Here is a 20,635-nt window from a genome sequence, read left to right on the forward strand (position 1 = left end):
TCCTCTTTTCACAAAATCTTTGTGTTCTGTTTCTGTTTCTCAGTTAGTTGTCTTATGCTTCCAGCTTGAAGCTAACTATGTGCATATGGATGTGGAACCACTGAAAATAAAGACACACAAATACACAATAATCTCATTACCTGAGGAATCACTCCAAATGCCTTTCTCCATTGTTGCACACTGACTGTGTTCCAGGAGACTCCATCAATCTGGATATCCCCTTCTGTATTCAGCAGTCTTAAAAATGCAAAAAGTAAAGTGCTTTTTCCTGAACCAGTTCTTCCTAAAAGGCCCACCTGCAATGCAAATCATAAAAGCAAACATTTAATACTGCTCACATATTAACGACAGACCAAGAAAAAACACTTAAGAGATCTCAGCAGTGGAGAACATGGAGATCCCTCAATGGGACAGTAAATGTCATTCATTTGGAAATGATAAAAGCCTACAGCAAAGGCTGAACAAAACACTGGGCCAGACTCACGTTTATTTTGTTAGAATTAACTAAGATGAAAAATCTGTTAGTCTACCCTTAGCTGAAGAACAGAAATTTGTTTATATATTATCTTGTACTGATTAGTGCAGCTCTTCGTGCCTTTCCCCTGTCTTTTGCTACGAAGTCCTCTTCAGCAAAACTTCATCCAGCAGACAAAAGCCAAGTAGGGAGTGGCCTTGAATCACACTGCTAAGCTACTCCATTTCCATATAATTGAAAATAGAGAGCCTAACTCTGATCAGACCATGAAATTTCTAATGGGGTAGCTTGGGCCTGAGGCACTGGTCACAGCACATACCATGCCATTGCCCACCCCCAAGAAGCAATGCAACTACTCAACCTGCCCAGCTAGTGCTGCCTTTCCTTACCTTTTAGGTGGGAAGAAACATAACACACAGTTATGGTTTTTTTAATGTGTTTCCCTCGTGGGATTGCACTGACCTATTGCTGGAAAAAGCAGTATCTGCAGTAACCACCAGCAAATGATGAGGTACTGTGTTTTCCAACAGCTGGGTTTTACACAGCTAATATCTGAGCATGGGCTGGTTTTGTAGGGTGACAATATACAAGTGAAGGTGAAGGAGGGGATTCTTCTTGCTGCCTGGCATCCTTTCCATAACAGTGCCTCAGGCCTCTGAACCAGATGAGCAGTAAACACTGTGTTGCACCAACCTAATTAATGGATTGGGTAGATTTGTATTCCAATCTACAAAAAGAGCATGAAGGAAGACCCAGGGAACTACAGACCTGTTAGTCTAATTTCAGTTCCTGGAAAAATTATGGAGAAGATTATACTGCATACAATTGAAAGGAATTTAAAGAACAATAATGCAATCATCAGCCATAGTCAACATCAGTTCACAAAAGGAAAGTCCTGTTTAACTAATTTGATATTCTTCTGTGACCCACCTAGTGGAAGTAAAGGCAGTGGATGTAGTTTTCTGGATTCCAGAAAGGCTTTTGACACTGTCCTTCATGGCATCCTTCCGGACAAGTTGTCCGGCTCTGAGATGAGTGGGTTCATAGCTCCCTGGGTGAAAGACTGGCTGAAGGGCAGAGCTCAAAGCATTGTACTGAATGGGGCCACACCTGGCTGGAGACCGGCCTCCAGCGGTGTTCCTCGGGCTCCAAGTCTAGGGCCAGTTCTGTTCAATATACCAATGATCTGGATGCACCATCAAGCAAGGTTGGTGCCGATACCAAACTAGGAGATGCTGTTGACTCTCTCGTGGGACGGGAGGCCTTGCAGAATGATCTAGATAGATTGGAGCATTAAGCAATGATTAACAGGATGAAATTTAACAAGTCAAAATGCTGGATTCTGCTCCTAGGACGGAGTAACACCAGGCAAAAATACGAACGGGGTCAGGAGCGGCTGGAGAAGAGCCCCGCAGAAGGGAAGCTGGGGGTGCTGGTGGGGAGCAGGCTCAGCACGAGTCAGCTGTGTGCCCTGGAGCCAAGAGACAACCCGCACCCTGGGGTGCCCCAAACACGGCGTAACCAGCCGCTCGCAAGAGGTGATTATCCCCTGCATTCAGCACTGGTGCGGCCTCACCGGGAGCACTGTGTGCGCTGCTGGGCCCCACAGCTCAAGAAGGACGTGAAGGTCCTTGAATGGGTCCAGAGGAGGCCAGCACAGCTGGTGAAAGGGCTGGGAGGAATGTCCCGTGAGGAGCAGCTAAGGACGTTGGGCCTGTCTAGTTTGGGGAAAAGGAGGCGGAGGGGTGACTCATTGCTCTCTGCAGCTTCCCGAGGAGGGGGAGTGGAGAGGGAGATGCTGAGCTCTTCTCCCTGTATCCAGCGATAGGACGTGTGGAAATGGCTCAAAGCTGCACCAGGGTAGGCTCAGGCTGGACATGAGGAAGCATTTCTTTAGCGAGGGGGTGGTCAGTCAAACACTGGAACAGGATTCCCAGAGAGACAATTGATGTCCCAAGCTTGTCAGTGATTAAGAGGCATTTGGACAATGTCCTTAATAACATGCTCTAACTTGGCCAGCCCTGAATGGATCAGTGAGTTGGACTAGATGATCATCGTAGGTCCCTTCCAACTGAATTATTCTATTCTATTAAACCCCCTCAGCAGAGGAGAGCTCTCCCCTCTCCTGCTTGTTTAAGATGTACTTCCCTAAGGGGCAGAGGCAAATCCTCTCCAGTTTAAAAGGCACACTCCAGTTCTGGAAATACTACCTCTGAGTCCAGGGCTCGTCACCAAAATTGGACCCAGGTCCTAAATCATGGCCGTTGAAAAAAGGATCTTTGTTTTAATTGCTCTGCCCCCTCTCTGTACAGTACAAAAGTATCTTTCACTTTCCATACTCCATTGCTTCAAGGGATTTTCCAGGAAGTAAATCTACTAGACTGCAGCGGCACCTGTACCTCCACGCTCCAGGAATCACAGGTGCCTCTCTTCCAAAGGCAGAGTGGTTTCAGGATGGTGCTACAGGAAGCTGGACCCCCGGTTTCAAAATGTCAGTGCCCTCAATCTTAGTAGATGAAACATTCAGTTCACATAAACCAAGGCAGATCTAGCAAACCTGGCAGAGACCGGTGCCATTGAAACTAGGAATGAAAAGCTACCTCGTGGCAAGGCCAGGGAGTTGTCACTGAACCTGTTTTCTCATCTGTGTGGTAGTGTTAAAACCTCCTATTCATCCATATGGCTCCAGCTCAGGAAATGGCGCAAGCCTTTCTTCCCACCACACAGAGGACAGTCCTTCAGCATGAACTTAGAGCAAAGTGTTAAACCTATGCCTAATTGCTGCCCTGAAACTAAAGCTCTTTCTTGAATACAGCTTCAAAGATGCATGAAAATTAATCAGAGGTTTGACAATCTTCTGAAAAGTAGAGCTGTTTATAGTTTGTGACATAATAATTCAGGGTGGATTAGAGCCCTCATCAAACAGCTGAGACGGCACCTCCACCCTCTGGCCATCAGAGCCAGCAGTGCATTACCCTTGGCACGGCAGCTGGTATTCTTTCATGCCCTGCTCCACCTGGGTCAGGCTGCCCCCAGCACCTGTGCTCACCAGCAAGCTTCCCTCTCCCTAGGAAAAGGCGAACAATTTCAAGCACAGGAATAAAAAACAGGAACTGCTGCATCTGTGTTTTATCAGTATATTTTGCTCCTCATGGCCAGCAAAGATCCCTGCTGTGCTTCACTGAGGTGTAAATAGCCTCAAGATTTCTATAACTGAGGCAGCTTTTCCTTCCCTTTTTTTTTTTTCTCCCATTTCTAGCAAATAATCGTACAGGTGAAGTCTTTTTCAGAAACACAAGACATTTCTGTTCTTCAGGTGCTTTAGGTTAGTACTTTGGTGACAATTTCTTTGACAAAATCTTACTTAATCCAACCTACTCTTTAGTCAATGAATAGGTTTAAAATGACACTTCTATAGTTAAGCTTAATAGAAGTCAGCTCAAACACAACAAAACAGTGTCTTACCCTCTGCCCTGAACTTATCGAAAAGGAAATGTTTTCTAACACAGCAGATCCTCCTTCACCGTATTTGGCCGTAAGATCCTTCACAGTCATTTGGCCCCCAGACGGCCAGTTCCTCTCTTCCTTTGCATGCCTGTTTTCAATCACAAGGGCGTCCGAAAGCAAGTTACTCTTTTGTGGCTTAATGGTTTTTGTCTCTTCTGTTGGCATGTCAATGAATTTAAATATTCGTCCGACGGACCGCATCTATGAATCAAAACAAACAATATTCTAATTGTAATTAATACAAAACAAATGAAATTGAATTATTCCTAATTCCTAGCCAGAACAACAAGTTCTCTGTGTAAGCTATACCATGATATAATTCTCAAATGTAGGATATTTCTGGTATAGAGCTCGAGATTCTATTGCTGTTGTACTACTGATATTGATCCAACATGTGATTCCACTTGCTTCCTTTGTAAACGGAAAGCCGTCTTGGAGTCTTCAAATACTTCTTCCTATAGGGGATTGCCCAATGCAAAAACTGAAGTTCCTTGGATAATGATCGATCTCCAAAGATCAGCAGACTGTGTGGAGTTTGAAACAAGTAAAGCGGTAGCATCAAAAGGAACAATCGCCAGACGTGAACATCTGAGTATTTATGAGAAATTACTTCAGTTTTCAAAAAAAATTAGTAAGAAGTTCCATGAGAATTAACTTTATATCTTTAATTGTATGTATCGGTAAGTCCTGTAGTTCATGAACTTGACGGAAGTTGCTAGCAGCACTCTTGATAAATTTTCAAAGGAGCATGGGACTAGAAGGGAATCTCTTGATTTCTTTCTTTTTTAATGGGTCAAGGGTCAATTAATAAATAGTTAATTTACCTCCTTCACTAGAACTTCACTGCTCAGGTGGTCAGAATATGTATTTTTAAGTCTATGAACCAGTTTGTTCTTGTAAATTTATGACTTTTAAATCCCAAATAGTTCTTTTTCCTAGCCACTTTCCCCATTAATCTACAGAGAGCTACCTTAGATCCAGTTACACTTTGTTCTCCAGGACTAAAGAAAATCCAGGTTTAAGCCTCTTTCTTAACATCTGTTCTCCTTCTCCAGACATCCCAGTTCAAATTAATCTTTTCTGTCTGACCAGAAGGTACACAACATTCTGGGTGATGTTTCACAAAGACATTGTACAAAGGCATCAATACTTTCCTGTCTATATTAGGAATATCTCCATTAACACATCCTAGGATCATATGCTCTTTTCTTCACAGTCATATCTAATAGTCGCCCTCTGACTGAACAGTGGTCAGCCAAGCTTTCCTCCATCATAGCCATTGCTAACCGAGGAGATCCTTACTTACAACAGAGGTTATTTTTAGTCCTAAAATTCAAGCCTTTGCACTTTGGTTACTGAAATCTATTTTATATCTACCATTTGAGGTCCCCTAATACCTTTCAGCTCCCAGGATCTTTCATGCTAATGTTGCCTCTCTGATTTGTGCCTTTGGCAGATTTCTTCAACACGTTTTTTTTTTTTCTTTGTTGAGAGCATTAAAATAAGATTAAAACGAGCTCAGTCATAACTCTAATCTTTGCAGAGTAGCTTCCTTACAGCTTAATGCCATTTCCTTTCTAACTCATTAACTAATTTACAGTTCTTGTAATAATCCTGATCACCTTCATTTATACAATTTCTGAAACAGAGCCACAGCCAGTGCTTCAGTGCTTTCCTGAAGACAAATGAGATCCACTACATTACTTTGGTCTGGAAAACAAATCATTGAACACGGTTATCAGGTTAGTCTGAAGCAATTCTAATGGCAGCAAACCTGAGCGAATTCACTCTGTAAGCACTGCATCCTTAATTGCTTCTTCAAAACAGTTTCTAAAGACTGCTGCCATCAGACTAACGAACGATGGTGGCATCAGTGACTTTTAATCAGAAGTGACAGCTGTTCTTCTATCAGATGACACCCCCACTGCCAGCTTGGTGGATTCATTTGAAGTGGCCATTACTAGATCTCCAGCTTCTCAGCCAGTTCTTCCTGAAGGCTAGGACGGGATGTCTGGGCCCACCTGATCCGGAGCAGCATTGTCCCAGGCTGGTTTCACATGTTTAACTGAAATGTCCAACTGCAGAACCCAGTCATACTTAGTTGAAGACTGATTTTAGATGGACTGACTCCTGGGTGGTGTATATGTCCCTCCACAAATTGTACAGGAAATTTAGGGAGAACAGGATTCTAATTCAGGCACTTTGGTTGCATACCTGCAGCTAGACTGGTTTTTGCATATAATTTCCACCTCAGGTATTATAAATCCTGTTTCAACCTTCTGCTTCACTTTCAACTCCCCAGATTAAACACTGCCCTTTTACTGAAAACCAAGATACAGTATTTGTCCAGAATTTGGGCCACTTGTAAGTCTAACTCTGTTTTCATCAAGTCTCTCTACCTGCTTCTTGACCTCTAACGCACAGCTTGTTTGGGTTAACTAATCCATTCTGTAGAGGCTGTGATTTCTAATATACTTTGAGTGAATTGTTCATGCTGGTAGTCCTAGAGTCTCTAAAAATTCCTACTGCTTTTCTCCTGCTATTCAAGAAACAAATTTCAGCCCCTGACTTGAAGATGATGTGACTTCACTTTACATTCACATTCCTAAATGCCTTAGTCCAACTAACTTAACTAGATTCCTCATTTTACCAAAATTTGTCTTTGTAAACAACATGACTATACTATAAGATAGTGTAAATTCTTATTAGTCGGGAATTATTTAGCAAGATAAATTAAGAAATAGATAGATAAATGCATAGCTACTGCATCCAGCAATATCTGGGCTTATTACTAGCATTTGTTTTCTAATCTGTATTCCCAGTAATATATCTCTCTTTAGTGGTATTATGGAAAACCTTTTGTACAACTTTGACCTTGTTTAACTGCTTTTGTATTCCTTCTGCAAAGTGATTCGACTTGATGAATTACCATTCCTTCCTGGTCTTCAATCCAGATTGAAATAATGTTAGGTGGATTTTCCATGTGGAAGCAAATTTATATACAATGCAAGGAAATACTGGGATCACAGCTTACATCTCAGCATCTTGAAATACAATTATGGTGCAAGTTTTTAAAATGCATGCTAACACCCAAGACTACCAATTACAATTTCCATCTCAACCACTGTGCAAGATGGAAAGGTATGGTCATCATCATGTTACTATATGAATGTCACCTCATTTTAGTGACACAAACAGCAAGACCTTGGACCAGACTGGCAGTTTTCTTCCTGCCTGACTGTCTATAGTGAATCCCACAATGAGCTCCATGCATTTATTTTAATTGGTGTTTGATGGTACATTTGTTTTCAGAAATCTTATTTCCTAGAAATATCGCCACTTCAGAAATGAAGGTCTTTCTTGGGTTCATCAAGAGCTATGAATGTTTGTACTGGCAGGGATTCCCTATAATTGCCAAGAGATCCTACCACTGCACACTAGCTAAAATCTGCTATTAAGCCAGCTGGACAAAGAGCCTTCTCTTACAACAGAAAATTTCATCTCTATGTCCCAGCTCCCCTGACAGATTTGTCAGTCACATCACATATGCAGATATTTTAGACAGCTTAATACTTTAAATCAATTCAAAAGGATGCTTTCCTGCTTCTGTAATTTGAATTACGATTTAGATCTGGGCAGAATACAGCATAAATGTCAGTAACGTTCTACAAAGATATCCATTCTTCCTTTCACAGGTAGAAGTCTTCTGTCATTCATAATGACAGGCATAGTGTAGGTGACAGCAAGTTTCTTACCCATTATTCCTATCAGCAATGTGCCTGCTATATTCACATTCTTTCATGAATGCTTTAGAATAAAGGAGTATATTTACTACTTCCATCTAAAAGTGTCTAGAGCATAATACACTATTTTTAGCCATGCCTAATTGTATTTAACTGAGACTTTTATAACATTGCAAAATTCTTTACTTTCTCTTTAATATCACTTCAACTCCTCGTGATGTTGAAGGAGAATTCATAATGTAATTATGTAATGTGTGTTTCCAGAAAGTGGAAGAAGTAATGCTTTTACAAGTAATCTAATACAACTAGTTTCATCAGGCCCTATATTCTCTTCTGCTGGAAAGAGAGCAGTTACTCTCACCAGACCAGACACACACAGTGCTCAACAACTTTCCTCAAAAGCATGCTCTCTGGAAAGTGCAACTGAGAGATCCTACGAGAGGTTTGTCCAGTGGCTCATGTTGTAAAAAAACCCCTGTGCATTAAGTCACTGCACAAACTGGGTCAGTGCAGGGGGACTGTATAGTTTTACCGAGGTTTCACATCTGCTGCTGTTACGTTTTGGGTGCACTTATAGGACATATACTCCTCTTCCAAACTGCAAAAATTAAATACTTAGTTCATGTCAAACTTCTACTGACTTGTTTGCTCTTTCTCACACTGCTTTGCAGGCAGAAAAGGAAATGTTCTAAGAGATTTTTCTTGATTCTGTTCCCTTCCTAATGACCCACACCTCACTTTGAGGATTGTCATTCTGATGCAGATTTCACAGTCAAGTATTCAGTCTACTTAAACTTTGGACATTAACAGTGTTCTCAGGTTTTCTGCTGACAACAGTAAAAAGGATATTAAGATCATGTCCTAGTTAAAAAAAAATTAAAAACAAATGAACAGGTTAGAGTAATAGCATGGGAAAATAAAAGCATGAAAACGAGCTGTAAAAGCACCATTCTTTTTTACAGTCCTAATGTTTTCTTTGGTCCTCTTCTTTACTATGCACTACTTCAATTTTCAGCACCCCTGTTGTACAGGGTGGGGCACTATGAGGTTTAGCAAGTGCAGTTTTAATATCTCTTTGGGGGATTCTTTTTATATCTCCTTACATAAGTAATCTTGGCAACAGTAAAAGCATGGCATTTTCTCTTTCCCCGATAAAAGAAATTGTCCTTCCCAGTTATAGCGCTGCTACTACAGGATACACATCAGTGAAGGAGAAGGTTATAAAGCATTAAAACAGTCCACTGGGAGTAGCCAATGCTTATCTGTAAAAGCAGCACTTACTGGAAAACTTATTTTCTATTTCCTTATGAAGGAAAAAAATTAAAAATACTACAAGACTGCCTGGAGGGATAAGAAAAAGACTGAAAACCAGCTAAAAAGGGATATTAGCAGAAATGATCAAAGTGAAAAGATAAATCTAGCCTAACTGGTAGCTCTAAATGAAACAATGGATAGCTGTCAGATTGACCACATATGTTTGGGAAAAAAAAAAAAAAAAGCAGAGCAGATAAAGTATCAGGGCTGTAGAGAACAAAATGCCAAAACCATTATGAGGTATTAAAAGACAATGGGGATCTTTCAGCTAAAGCTAAACCAGTTCAACAGAAATTGCTTCAAAGAGAATATCTGTGAATGTAAAAACAAAATCCAACCTAGAAAGTCATAGTTCTTCAATATGTATGCCAGTGTCACGGAAAGCTCAAGAAGGAGACTGCGGAATAAAATCCAATTTGCCACCTACTCATCTGTTTGGCTGGTACATTTTTTCCTTCTTCATGTGATCCTGCTTCCTTATTCTCCTGTCCTCTTGTCTTTTTGCTTGCATTTATTTCACTGATGATTTCACCCACACCTTGTATATCTTGTAAAACAACTCAGTACAAGCTCATTATAGGAGATACACCCTTGCACAGAGGTTTCAACCACTTGCTCCAGCTTATCTGACAACCAAAAATTGCTACCTACAAACGTGCTATACACTCAGGCGTGCTTGTGTGCAGGCTTGTAAGTACAGATGTCACAGCTGCTCAAGGAAGGGCAAGAGTGATGTCCTCTAGAGCACTGTGTGTATAGCTGTAACTGGAGACACATGGAGATGTCTCAATTTTAGTCAGTCTGGTCCTGTGGGGAGCTTCAAAGTGCCCCTTGAGAGGAAAATAGAGTATAACCAAATAGACTACTGAGGCAGGCAGACATGCAAGCCTTTGCAGGACATCTGTAACCAAGTAACTGTAAAATACTTTAAAGAAGGAAGCGCTAAATGCAGAGAATACAAAGAGTGGGAAATAATACATCTGCATCACTCAGGGAAGTAGGTTTATTGTCTTGAAACCACGAAGCTATTCTTACTCTCTTTGTGCACAGGAGCAGCTTTTGAATGTCAGAAAAAACATCCTGCCAGCAGTATCAGTTTGTCATCTGGGATAACTGAAAGTTCATGGGATGGGGGTGAGCAGCTACCCACTGCTGAAAGAAGTCCAGAGGACTTACTTATGAACTGATGCGCCTTAGAAGGCTATCATTAACATAATGCGACTGGCGCTCCGTACGGTAGTTTGTCTTAATAATACAAGAAAAGTACTCACAAATATATAATGCAACTTGAGACTTGCTTTTCAGGGGAAAGGGAGTTACTTCCTTATTGCTACTAGTAGATGATATTTTAACATCACCTTATTTTAAAAAAGGGGAAGTTCTTTATTAAAACACTAGCTTGTCCAGCACCTTCTGAATCCTACAGGAAGACTTTCTGTCGCTCTTCTGAAAGGCTTTCAATTTGTATTAAGCTGTATAATATGTTCACATGATTCTTATACAGATTGTTGTGCTTAAAGTGATCACATCACGCCTTACAGGGCTAAGAAGGAGTTTATAAATGAGACCTGATTGTCACTGTCGTGCCTGTCCAACAGCACATTTTACTTCATTATCAGTCACACAACTGCTGTTCCGCATGTATTGCGGTTATGGCAAAGAAGGCCTTTCACAAAGCACTTGACCTTCAAGACAGGCTGTTATAACAAGCAAAGAAAGAGTCAGCATAAAACAATCGGTGGACAGGGAAAATATGTGTCCCTGAACGGCAGTCAGCTTTCTGGACTATCACCAGTCACACGCCTAAACAAGAGATTAGATGTATAAGTGGTTAATTCCCAGTTTTGGGGCTCTTCAGGATTTCCTTCAGGATAAGGCTGGTTGAATCACTTACTAAAATAAGTTGAACTGGCATATATTCCTTCACTGTCACTGTCTGCCCCAATTATTTTTTTAAATGACAACTCATTTCAACTAATCAGGATTTAACGATCTCCTAGATCTGCTGTAAAAGTTATTTGTTTTCCAATACTGTAATAGTTGGCTCAAGAAGCTAATTTAGAGTTCAGAGAAAGTATGACTGGATGTGGGAGATTTTTTTTTCTCAGAAATTTTTCTTGTTTATAAGGCTACTGTATTTTGTTACAAAAATTCTGTCTAAAATAAACCCTAGAATGCCTGAAGTATAAAGAAAGAACTATTACATTTGAAAATAACATCTAAAACTTTCATACATTTAAGATAAGGTATAATGAAAACTGCAAGAACAAACATATTCTTTTACGAGTTTCCTGTCTGCTTCTCTTATCCTAACTAACAGGCTAACTACACAAATTAAAGGGGTAAACATGTACAACTCCAAAGCCTTGTGTCAGCGAGTTTTGTACACAAAACTAGAAGATGACTCCCAGGGAAGTCTAGGCCAGATTTTTAAATCGCTATTGATTTTGCGTGGAAGGACCTCAGAGACATCCGTTGTGATCTGTTGTGCAAAGTCCTTCAGTAGACAAAGCAAGGTATATTATATACCTTGGTAAGGTATATAACCATAACAAAACAGCTCCCAGCTTTTTTGAAGTTTTCTCATCACTGCTACATCTGCCATCTGAATCCTCAAATGCTATTATTTGCTGTTGCCTATTCTAGTCCAGGAAAAATTTTGATCATAGAAAAAAATCAGTTTGTGCTGTGCCAAAGCTGGTAGGTTGCTATGAAAGGTATGAGGACAACTTTTCTGACACATCTGCCTGATATCCAACTCTGAAAATAACTCAGTGAACACCCATCATCAACAAAATAAGGCAATTCCTCAAAAGAAAGCACAGCACAGTGCATTTGATGCTTACCAAGCTATCCACATCTATGCTTGAGTTTACTGCCCACTGCAAGGTTCCCATGATGTTCATAGCTAAAGTAAGAATAATTCCAACTCTACCTGGCCCATCACCTGGTGAAGAGAAAAAACACATTCAATTTATACGTAAATAAAAAGCCAATAGAAATCACAAAATTAGCATATACGTGTTAAATACATATTCACATTACCTTTTATTTCATTGGAGAAACCATGGATTTGTTAGTTACACAAAGGACTGACAGTTTAATCATAAGTTAAACACCTGGCTCTGGCACTGAATTCACTGGAAACCCTGGTCTTGTTTTGGCAGAAGAAAAATTTAGATCTGGGTACTTAAGCTGTAAACAGAATCAGGCTCTGGAATCTTGATTTCAATTTCCTTTTTCCAGCTCACATGAATCTGTGAAATTACTCTTATCTAACTAAAACAACAGAGTGAACAACTGTAAAATTCAAAATAGTTGCACTGGTTTATACGTTCATTTCCTGGACAAACAGAGGACATGTCCTCCTTACTGTTCCACAAACATGCAGATATAAATTCTTTTGCATTAATTGTCTGCTTTAACCACCATGGGATTTTCCAGCGGTTTTCCTTTATAAGTTCATAAAAACAATATAAGCATTTACACTACTCCACTGTTGATTTTTAATCTCATTATGTGTTAAGTGAAATTGAGAATTTAAACCAAATGCCTTTCTGTGATTTCTCCATTTCTTCCATGGCTTTCATCATCAGACTTCCTCCTGTTTTGTTTATAGAGATCTCATTATCAGAGTAATTATAGAAATAAACAATAAAAGCAAAATAATCCTCCTGAAAGCTGACAGATGAAGAAAAGGAACTTAGCGGTTGCTCCAAGGATCTATTACCTATAACAGTAAAGTTTACAATGGTGGCAAAATTACAAATTTTCATGTTTTAAAGAAGTGCTTCTAACCCCTTTTCTCAAATAAATTATCCAGAAAAACAGTACACAAGGAAGTTTTTAAAAAAACCTGCATACTACTAAGTGCACAAAGTAAAAAATGAGAAAGGCAGCAATCTTTCTCTATGAATTTTAGGGGAACTAAACGTCTCCTTTGTAACAAAAGTACTCTAGATCCATATTTTCATACAGAAGTATTTGTGTGGTTAGATTTTTTTTTTCCTAAGAATCAGAAGAGTTCTTTATACAAGAAATAGAAAATAGCATTTCACACACAACACAATATTTGATAAAATGTATGCTTTTATATAACTCCTTTTCAACACTGAAGTATGATCAAATGAAATTTGGATATTGTTAGAACCAAAAACCTCCTTCACAAAATCAGCAAATTCTTGTTCATCAATGGCCACAGTATTGAAACTGCATCTAGATTCTGCACACAAAGTTCAGTGGAAAACTTGAGAGAGAATAATGCCTGAGAATCAAAATAAAAAAAACATACATAACAAGAGCACAGTGAATGAAAAACTGTGTTTGAAGTAATCTGTAGCTAAACCTGCTGAGTTTTTCCACAGAATTGAATTATTCCATCATTCTGGGGACATTATTCTCCTATTCTCTGCCTGTTGGAGACTGGCTACGCCTGGCCAGCCATGGCAGCATTTCAAATACAAGTAAGGTACAGAGTGATCCTCAGTTATGTACTGGGTTTACTAGGCGTGGTGAGCCATTTTTAAGGGGATTCTGAATGGAACCTGCAAAACTTCACATTGGAAAATGAGTCAATGGGCTGGTAATTAAGAACTGGATGAGTATTTCTGCTGTTGGTGTGGCTTTAAAATATCATTAAAACTTTGCATGTCTCAGCCATTTACAAATGAGAGGAACATTAACTTCTATTTACTAAAAAACTTTGAGCTGTACACATGATAATCAACAGCCACGGTTTTCACTACACTGATATGGTTACATTAATGGGGTTTAAAACACGTGAGATAATTTTACAGCAATTACAGTCAAGAAAAGGAAAGTTCTGTCCCTTCAGATATTTTCAGATTAATCCCTTTAATGGGTCCTCTACAACATCAGATTGCAGATAATAATGGTGTAAATTCTATTTTAATTAAATTGTTTACTATTATGACATACTTAAATCAGTGACTCCGATGTATGCTAAATTTTGCAACAGTCTATTGCCCTTAGAAGTTTCTAAAGCTGAGCTGTTAAACAAAAGCAGAAGCCTGCCATTTCAGTACTCCAGTAAAGTTACCATACCTGTAGTTATGATAGAGATGAATGCCACAGCAACAAAAAAAACAACAAAAATAATTTCTATCCTCATCTGGAACCAGCGCAGCGTCGACAGGTAGAGGAACCAGTTTGCTGTGTGTAGGTTCAAGGCTTTGTGAAATAAGGTCTCAAAATATGGCTGGCGCCCAAAAGCTCTCAGTGTCCACAGCCCTTTTAAGCTTGTAACAAGATGGGTGAATATTGGACTCCGAGCTGTGAAGTGTTTAAATTAGAAACATCATAAACACTCAAGTAAATATCTTTGATATAATGCTAATACACAGCCCTATGCTCTAACTCACAGCAGTATAACTGTTGTCAGTCTTTAATCTATCTGTGTTGTTGGAGTACATGACTGAAGCAATCCTAGCACAGGATATACAACAGCAGCCTTTGCACAAATGGGTTGAAATTCCATTCAGCGTATTGCCAGGAATGGTTCACATTAATTCTTCATAGTTAGCATACTACTTGGGAAGCTCCTGGCCTGCTGTAAGATGTCACAAGAGAAAGGTGGCTCCTCCACGGCCAAAATGAATTCCTGCAATTCTGATAACTCCATCAGGTGGAAGTTTTTTTTTTAGCACAGCCAGAGTACTTTAATGCTCTGGATTCAACTGTACTGACATGGTAATTTTAAGCAGATCTCGCGTTACATAAAAAGTGGTAAGCCAATGCTGGATCCCCGTGAACATCAAAGAAATTTAGGTTTCTATCTGAGGAACTTCAGAATTACATTTAAGTAAAATGGAAGATGGTCACTCATGTTTAAGATTCAGGACTGATTTGCTGAGGATCTGCCAGTTTGTTATAAAGCCAGTCCACAGTGCCTGATCTGCAAACTCACACTTCAGAATGAGGTTTTCCATTTTACTGGGAACACATTAGTCTTTTCATGAGGGGAGAGGAAGGCCATTTCATCAAATCAGGTATTCAGAAAAAAAGAATTCTTTGCAATCAAGATATATCCATTCTAAATTTTTCTTATAAAGAAACAAACTCATAGGGCACATACCAAATGTAACCACAAGTTTTCAAGTTATATTTACTCTCAAGAAAACTGTGTGCCAGGACTTCATTTGTTTTCAGCTGCAGTGGTGATAAGGCCCAGCTTTAAAAAGATCTTCTCCATTGCTCTTTGGCAGCAGAGCACTCAGTATTGGCTGGATCAGTAACAGCACTGGCTTTAAGGAAATACGTGTTCTGCTCCCAGAGGCAATGGCATCTTGCAAGAGAAAAGGCAAAGAAGAGGTGAAAAGGTGAATCACTTCTCAATTGATTTGTTGTGGATTTAGAAGTCTACCAATTTTGCTGCTCCTACCTTCAGATTCCAGTTGTTTCAGCTGCTGAGAAGTGTGGAGGAAGTATGCCCTTAACACAATAAAGGCTGCTATCACAGGCACTGATGCCAGGAAGATGTAGGGTTGTAATATTGAGACTACTGTTATAGCGCCAATCACAATCAGTATTAACTGTAGAATGAAAGAAAAATACTATTGATATAGTAAACTTGTCATTTTATGGACTAGAGATTGGTGATGAATCTTTTTCCGATGGCAACTATGTATTGTTTCAACAAACAAAGTGCTAAACTAAGTAAGATTTGCAGCTGAGAACAAACCTCCATGAAAAGATCATGAATAACTGAGACCAGATCCGTAACCTGTTGGAATAAGCTGCCATCTTTTCTAACAGGTGGAAGAAGTGTTTTCTGTAGTACAACCAGTATTGCAGGTTTCTAAATTATGAAGCCACACCAAAAAAAAAAAAAAATGGCAGCCAGGTACTCACTCTCCAATTAAAATTGTAAGAACAGCACTTGCAATATCTGCAGGCACCTCCCAGACTTACCAGTGCTGTCCCTGTCTTGCCTGGACTCAGTATGCCAGACCGTCAGGAGCTGAGTGACAGTCTCCTGCAGGTTCTGGGCCAAGCAGTTTTTCTGAGGGTCAGAAAAAGTGGGAAGCCACACATCATCACTTGCTCAAGGGACTGTAACCCATGTATGAAACTAGCACTACTACTTGTCCTGATCTGGACACAGGAAATAAGTCATAAGAGGACTTGTGGTATGAAAAGTTAGCAGTTTCAGGGGGAAAAAAAAAAAAAAAAAAGTATTTTAAGGTGAAAGATAACTCAAAAAGAACAAAATCATTTCAGACCTAATCTATTTAACCCACCAGAGGCTACTACCATTCTCATAAAGACCTCATCCTCAGTAGTTCCAGACAGATTTAGCTAAATCAGGCCTTGATTTTGACTCTAGAAGCACCTTGAGCACTAGGCTGTTTTTATCTCATACCTAAATCTAATGAAAATCAAGTATATCAAGGGACACAGAATAGCAAAGTTCTGCTTTGTGTCAGGGTGTCTGTGTTATTTCATAAACTCCAAACACATAATAAGTGTTAAGTCAAACAGATGATGACAGCTTCTCTAAAAAGGCAGCGGCAAAACTGAACACACAAGCCAGCTACATCGGCATATGGTGGAGGAATGGCAGCAGAGGGCTTATGTAGCCCGGTTAAGAGCCACAGTACTGCACTGCAGTGACCCCAGGTGCTGAGCTTTCAAGCCTGGCACAGAGGCCAGATGGGGACACACATTCCAGCGCTTCCCTCTGCGTCTGTCCCCAAGCTTCCAGTGGAAAATGCAGCTGGTGGCAGAGACAGCAATTCAGCAAGGTTTCAGGGTGGCAACGACTGCAGAAGTCAATCTGGTTAACCAGTAACTGTTTATAATTCAGGGAAACCCAGTCATGACCATAAGTATAAAAGTCCAGTGAGTTCCCTATGACCCATTGAGTGTGACTATATTAAACCTTGGGGACAAGCAATACATGCTAGCAGCGTCTCACATGAAGGACCTCCAAGAAATGATGACCCCGCTGTAAGCACTGGTAGTAACCGAGATGGATGTTAAAACCAGCGGTAATGCTACTGCAAACATTATCTGGCTACAGTTCATACCGAAGATGTATGGAAGCAAGGTTGGATGGCTGTCAGAGAAAACATCACAGATGCTGTCTCATTATTGATGTAAAGGTTGATACACTTCTTCTTTTATGGGGAACTGGGTATATCCCAGTGACTGGAGAGTAACCCTGGCCTCTTTTATCCTGAAGCCTTATTCATCCTAAAAGGGAAGGCCCCCTGATACGTCTAATGTTCATAAAAGCTCTAAGAAAAAAACCTATGCCATGACATCCACAGCTGCAACAGAGGAGGAGGCAGTGTCCTTAAGGAGTTAGCCAGAGATAACAATTAGCTCATTCTCATAGAAAAGAGGCAACCAACTAGCTCTAAAATTTTGTGTCAAATTCTTGGGAAAAGCTGCGAAGTCAGAAGGATGAACTTACATGAACATACACTGAAGGCCAGCAGAGACAAAGTCTCCATCTCCACCAGACTCAGGTTTAGGCACCCCGGTATGTTTAGAAGCTAACCTTTCCTGTAGATCTCTGCACTTGGGAAAGAATAACCACATGCACCAGTACAGGCTGGAGGCTGACTGACTGGAAAGCAGCTTTGCAGAGAAGGCCTTGGGGGTCCTGGCGGACCACGAGGCAGCAACATCCTCCTGCAGCAAGGGAGGCCAAGAGCAGCAGCACTGTCAGAATCAGTGAAGGTGATCCTTCCCCTCTTTTCAGCACCACCAAGACTGTATCTGGAGTGGGCTCTCCAGTACAAGAGAAATACAGACATAGTGGAGTGAGTCTAGTGAAAGGTCTTGCACGTGATAAAGGGACTGGACCGTCTCACATACAAGGACACGCTGATAGAGCTGGGATTGTCTAGCCTTAAGAGAAGGCTCAGAGGAATCTTATAACTTTGTATAAGTATCTCATAGTATTTATTCTATTTATATAAATTATAAATTTGTGTATTATGCAAATAATATTAAAATTTATATTCTCTTTATATAAATACCACCAGGTATTTGGTGCGGAGCAAATAAGCCTGAGCCAGATTCTTCTCAACTGCACCCAGTGGGAAGATAAGAGGCAACAAGCACAAGCTGAAGTGCACAAAATGCGATTTAAACATAAGAAAAAGCGTTTTTATTGTAGGAATGGTCAAACACTGGAACAGGTTACTAAGAGAACATGTAGTCTCCACCCTTGGAGATGGCCAAAATCCAACATGGCCCTCAGCAACCTGCTCTAGATAAACCTGCTTTGAGTAGAGGGGATGGAGAAGAGGTCCCAGGCCCTAGGCCCAGAGGTCCCTTCCGCATTCTGTAACTGCAATAATCAGCACAGAAGGAGAAAGTCATATGAATAACTTTTCTGTGTCTTTCAGAGGAATCCGACTTTGTTCATTAGCAGAGTCCGTGGAAGTCCAAAGCTGCCAAACAAGCCTGAATCTATAGAGGATAAGAAGGAAATCTTTATGAATGGATGGCTAATAAAAAGCATTCAAGACAGTGAGTAGGTTCAGTGATCTTCACCAGAAGAACCTGGGAAGATAGGGCAGCTTATCATGAATAAGGTTCAGGAGTCTCTGCAGTTGAGGCTGAGAAGACAGAGGTGAACCTACAAGACACTGGAGTGTAGGTTAGCCTCTGAAAGGCATCAGAACAGAGAAGCCAAATCTAGGGATTTTTCATATCTTTGAAAACATGAAAAACTAGTAAGTTTCTTGTAAAGAGTTTGAAATGTAGAGACAGACTAACTAAAGTAATTTTGGAATAACATCCCCATGGCAGATCCAAAATATAAGAAACAAAATGGCCACACCAGAAAAGACAGTAGTGAATTCTCACCACACCAAAGATGGCATTAATGATTCAGAGAAGGTCTCTATGTCCGTGCTTACTCAATCAGCAAATCTTCACGACACAACAGAACATGAAGTAGAGCTGTAATGTCCTTGAACCTCTTCATGTGGAGCTGCCCTAGACTCTCTAAAATCAGGAGCCAAAGTTAACATTTACTAACACACACATAGGGAAAACTTTTTTTTTTTTTTTAATCAGGCTTTCATGTTGGTAGGGACTGTAAAACAGAGCAAACTCACAGATGGAGACAGGCAATCTGTGCAGCAGAGTGTTTGCTGATTAAGGATGATTAAGGCAGGCCTGCATACCTCCTAAATAGAGGCAGAGAAGAACAGAGGGGCAAGGGAAGATTTGCTTTTATTTTTTAAATATTCTGGGAACTAACTCTATCTGCAGCAAAGCTGGCATTGCAGTATTACTTGTGGGACACCAATGATGGGTGCTGGGATCCACACAGATGAAGTCTCAGAATAGGCAGGATGGGGAGCAAACAAAGGCATCCTCCTTGAGAAAAACAGGAACTGCCTCTATCACGGTATTTCTTCAATGTTCTCTTCAGTGTGGATGAATTGGAAGGTCATTTAGAACTGAAGATGCATGGAGTTCCCCAGGAGGTATGCTGGAAACAAGCCTTTCCATCCAGAAAATATCCTTCAGCTCCTAGGGATATAAAGTCCCCCCAAGGAATAGTCATCTGAAGTTCTCCATGACAAATAGTTATCCAGTGCCTGACAGACTCAGCTTAAATCCCAGAGACTCAGGAGAAGCCGCAAAGATGCAAAGGATAAAAGATAAAATTAGGCAGTCAAATTTGTGAATAAGAAAAAAAAAAACTATAAAAAAAAAAAAAAAGGAGGGGGAAGAAAACAAAAAAAAGAAAAAAAGGGTTAAAAAAAAGAAAAATAAAAAGCAGAACTGCCTAACTGAGATGTGAAAATGCATCATCATAGGTCAAACTGCCCAATAAAGCAAGCCTGGAAGAGTTTCCATAGAAGATAAAAGAATAAAACCCCCAAGAATATATTCAACAAAAGAGAACTAGTAAATTAAGGGTTATGTTAGTAAACTGGGAAGAGCCTAAAGAGGTAAAGCCATGAAAATGACTGAATGCAATCAAAGGAGAGTATGAAAAAACATTAATCTTGAGACAAGATAACTCACAGAAACTAAGAAATGCCCTTTATACCTTTGAAGTTGAATATGGGCAGCAGCAGGGATACTTGTACTGTAGGGGTCTGTGGGGCAAAAATGTTTCTGAACCCGAGTACTAAAAGAGGTTTGCACAAACAGTGGAGGTACATATAGGCAAGTACTCAAAAAAGAAGCAATGAAGTTGACATACAAGATCAGTAGCTATGTAAATAGATATACAGACTGCAAAAAGGAAAAGGGATTTAATTCCAGTTGTTATTTCTTCTTAATAATATGATTTCTTTTGCATGATGTATGACTGAAACTTCAGAGTGCTATAAGACAGGAAAATTTAGAACTTTTATTCTACAAACCTGAATGAAGTCAAATACTGTAAGTGGAAGTAAGTCATCCAGTACTGCTGTATCTTTTGAGAATCTGTTAAGCATACCACCTATGAATTAAGAAAAAAAAAAAAAAAAGATAAAAAAAAGGTCAAACATTTTAACACCAAAACAAATTCTACATTTAGTCCTTTTAATAAAAAGTATGACTTTTTCTGAATAAAAAATATTAAGGCCAAGTAGAAGATTTTTTTCTAGTACAA

The 20,635-nt window shown here is 39.9% G+C and overlaps 1 protein-coding gene across 1 annotated transcript in view; it reads right to left on the reverse strand.

Annotated features, from left to right (window-relative positions):
- The window catches only part of CFTR (CF transmembrane conductance regulator), a 91,908-nt gene that overhangs the window by 14,641 nt on the left and 56,632 nt on the right, over positions 1-20,635 (reverse strand). Inside the window, exons 18-23 of the mRNA XM_056341239.1 lie at positions 20,403-20,482; positions 15,440-15,590; positions 14,104-14,331; positions 11,886-11,986; positions 3,941-4,183; positions 141-296 (exon numbers count right to left, since the gene is read on the reverse strand). Of these exons, the coding sequence (XP_056197214.1) occupies positions 141-296; positions 3,941-4,183; positions 11,886-11,986; positions 14,104-14,331; positions 15,440-15,590; positions 20,403-20,482 (959 nt within the window). The remainder of the gene's footprint in view (positions 1-140; positions 297-3,940; positions 4,184-11,885; positions 11,987-14,103; positions 14,332-15,439; positions 15,591-20,402; positions 20,483-20,635) is intronic.

Source organism: Falco biarmicus, chromosome 5 (assembly GCF_023638135.1).
Source record: "Falco biarmicus isolate bFalBia1 chromosome 5, bFalBia1.pri, whole genome shotgun sequence".
Taxonomy (NCBI): domain Eukaryota; kingdom Metazoa; phylum Chordata; class Aves; order Falconiformes; family Falconidae; genus Falco; species Falco biarmicus.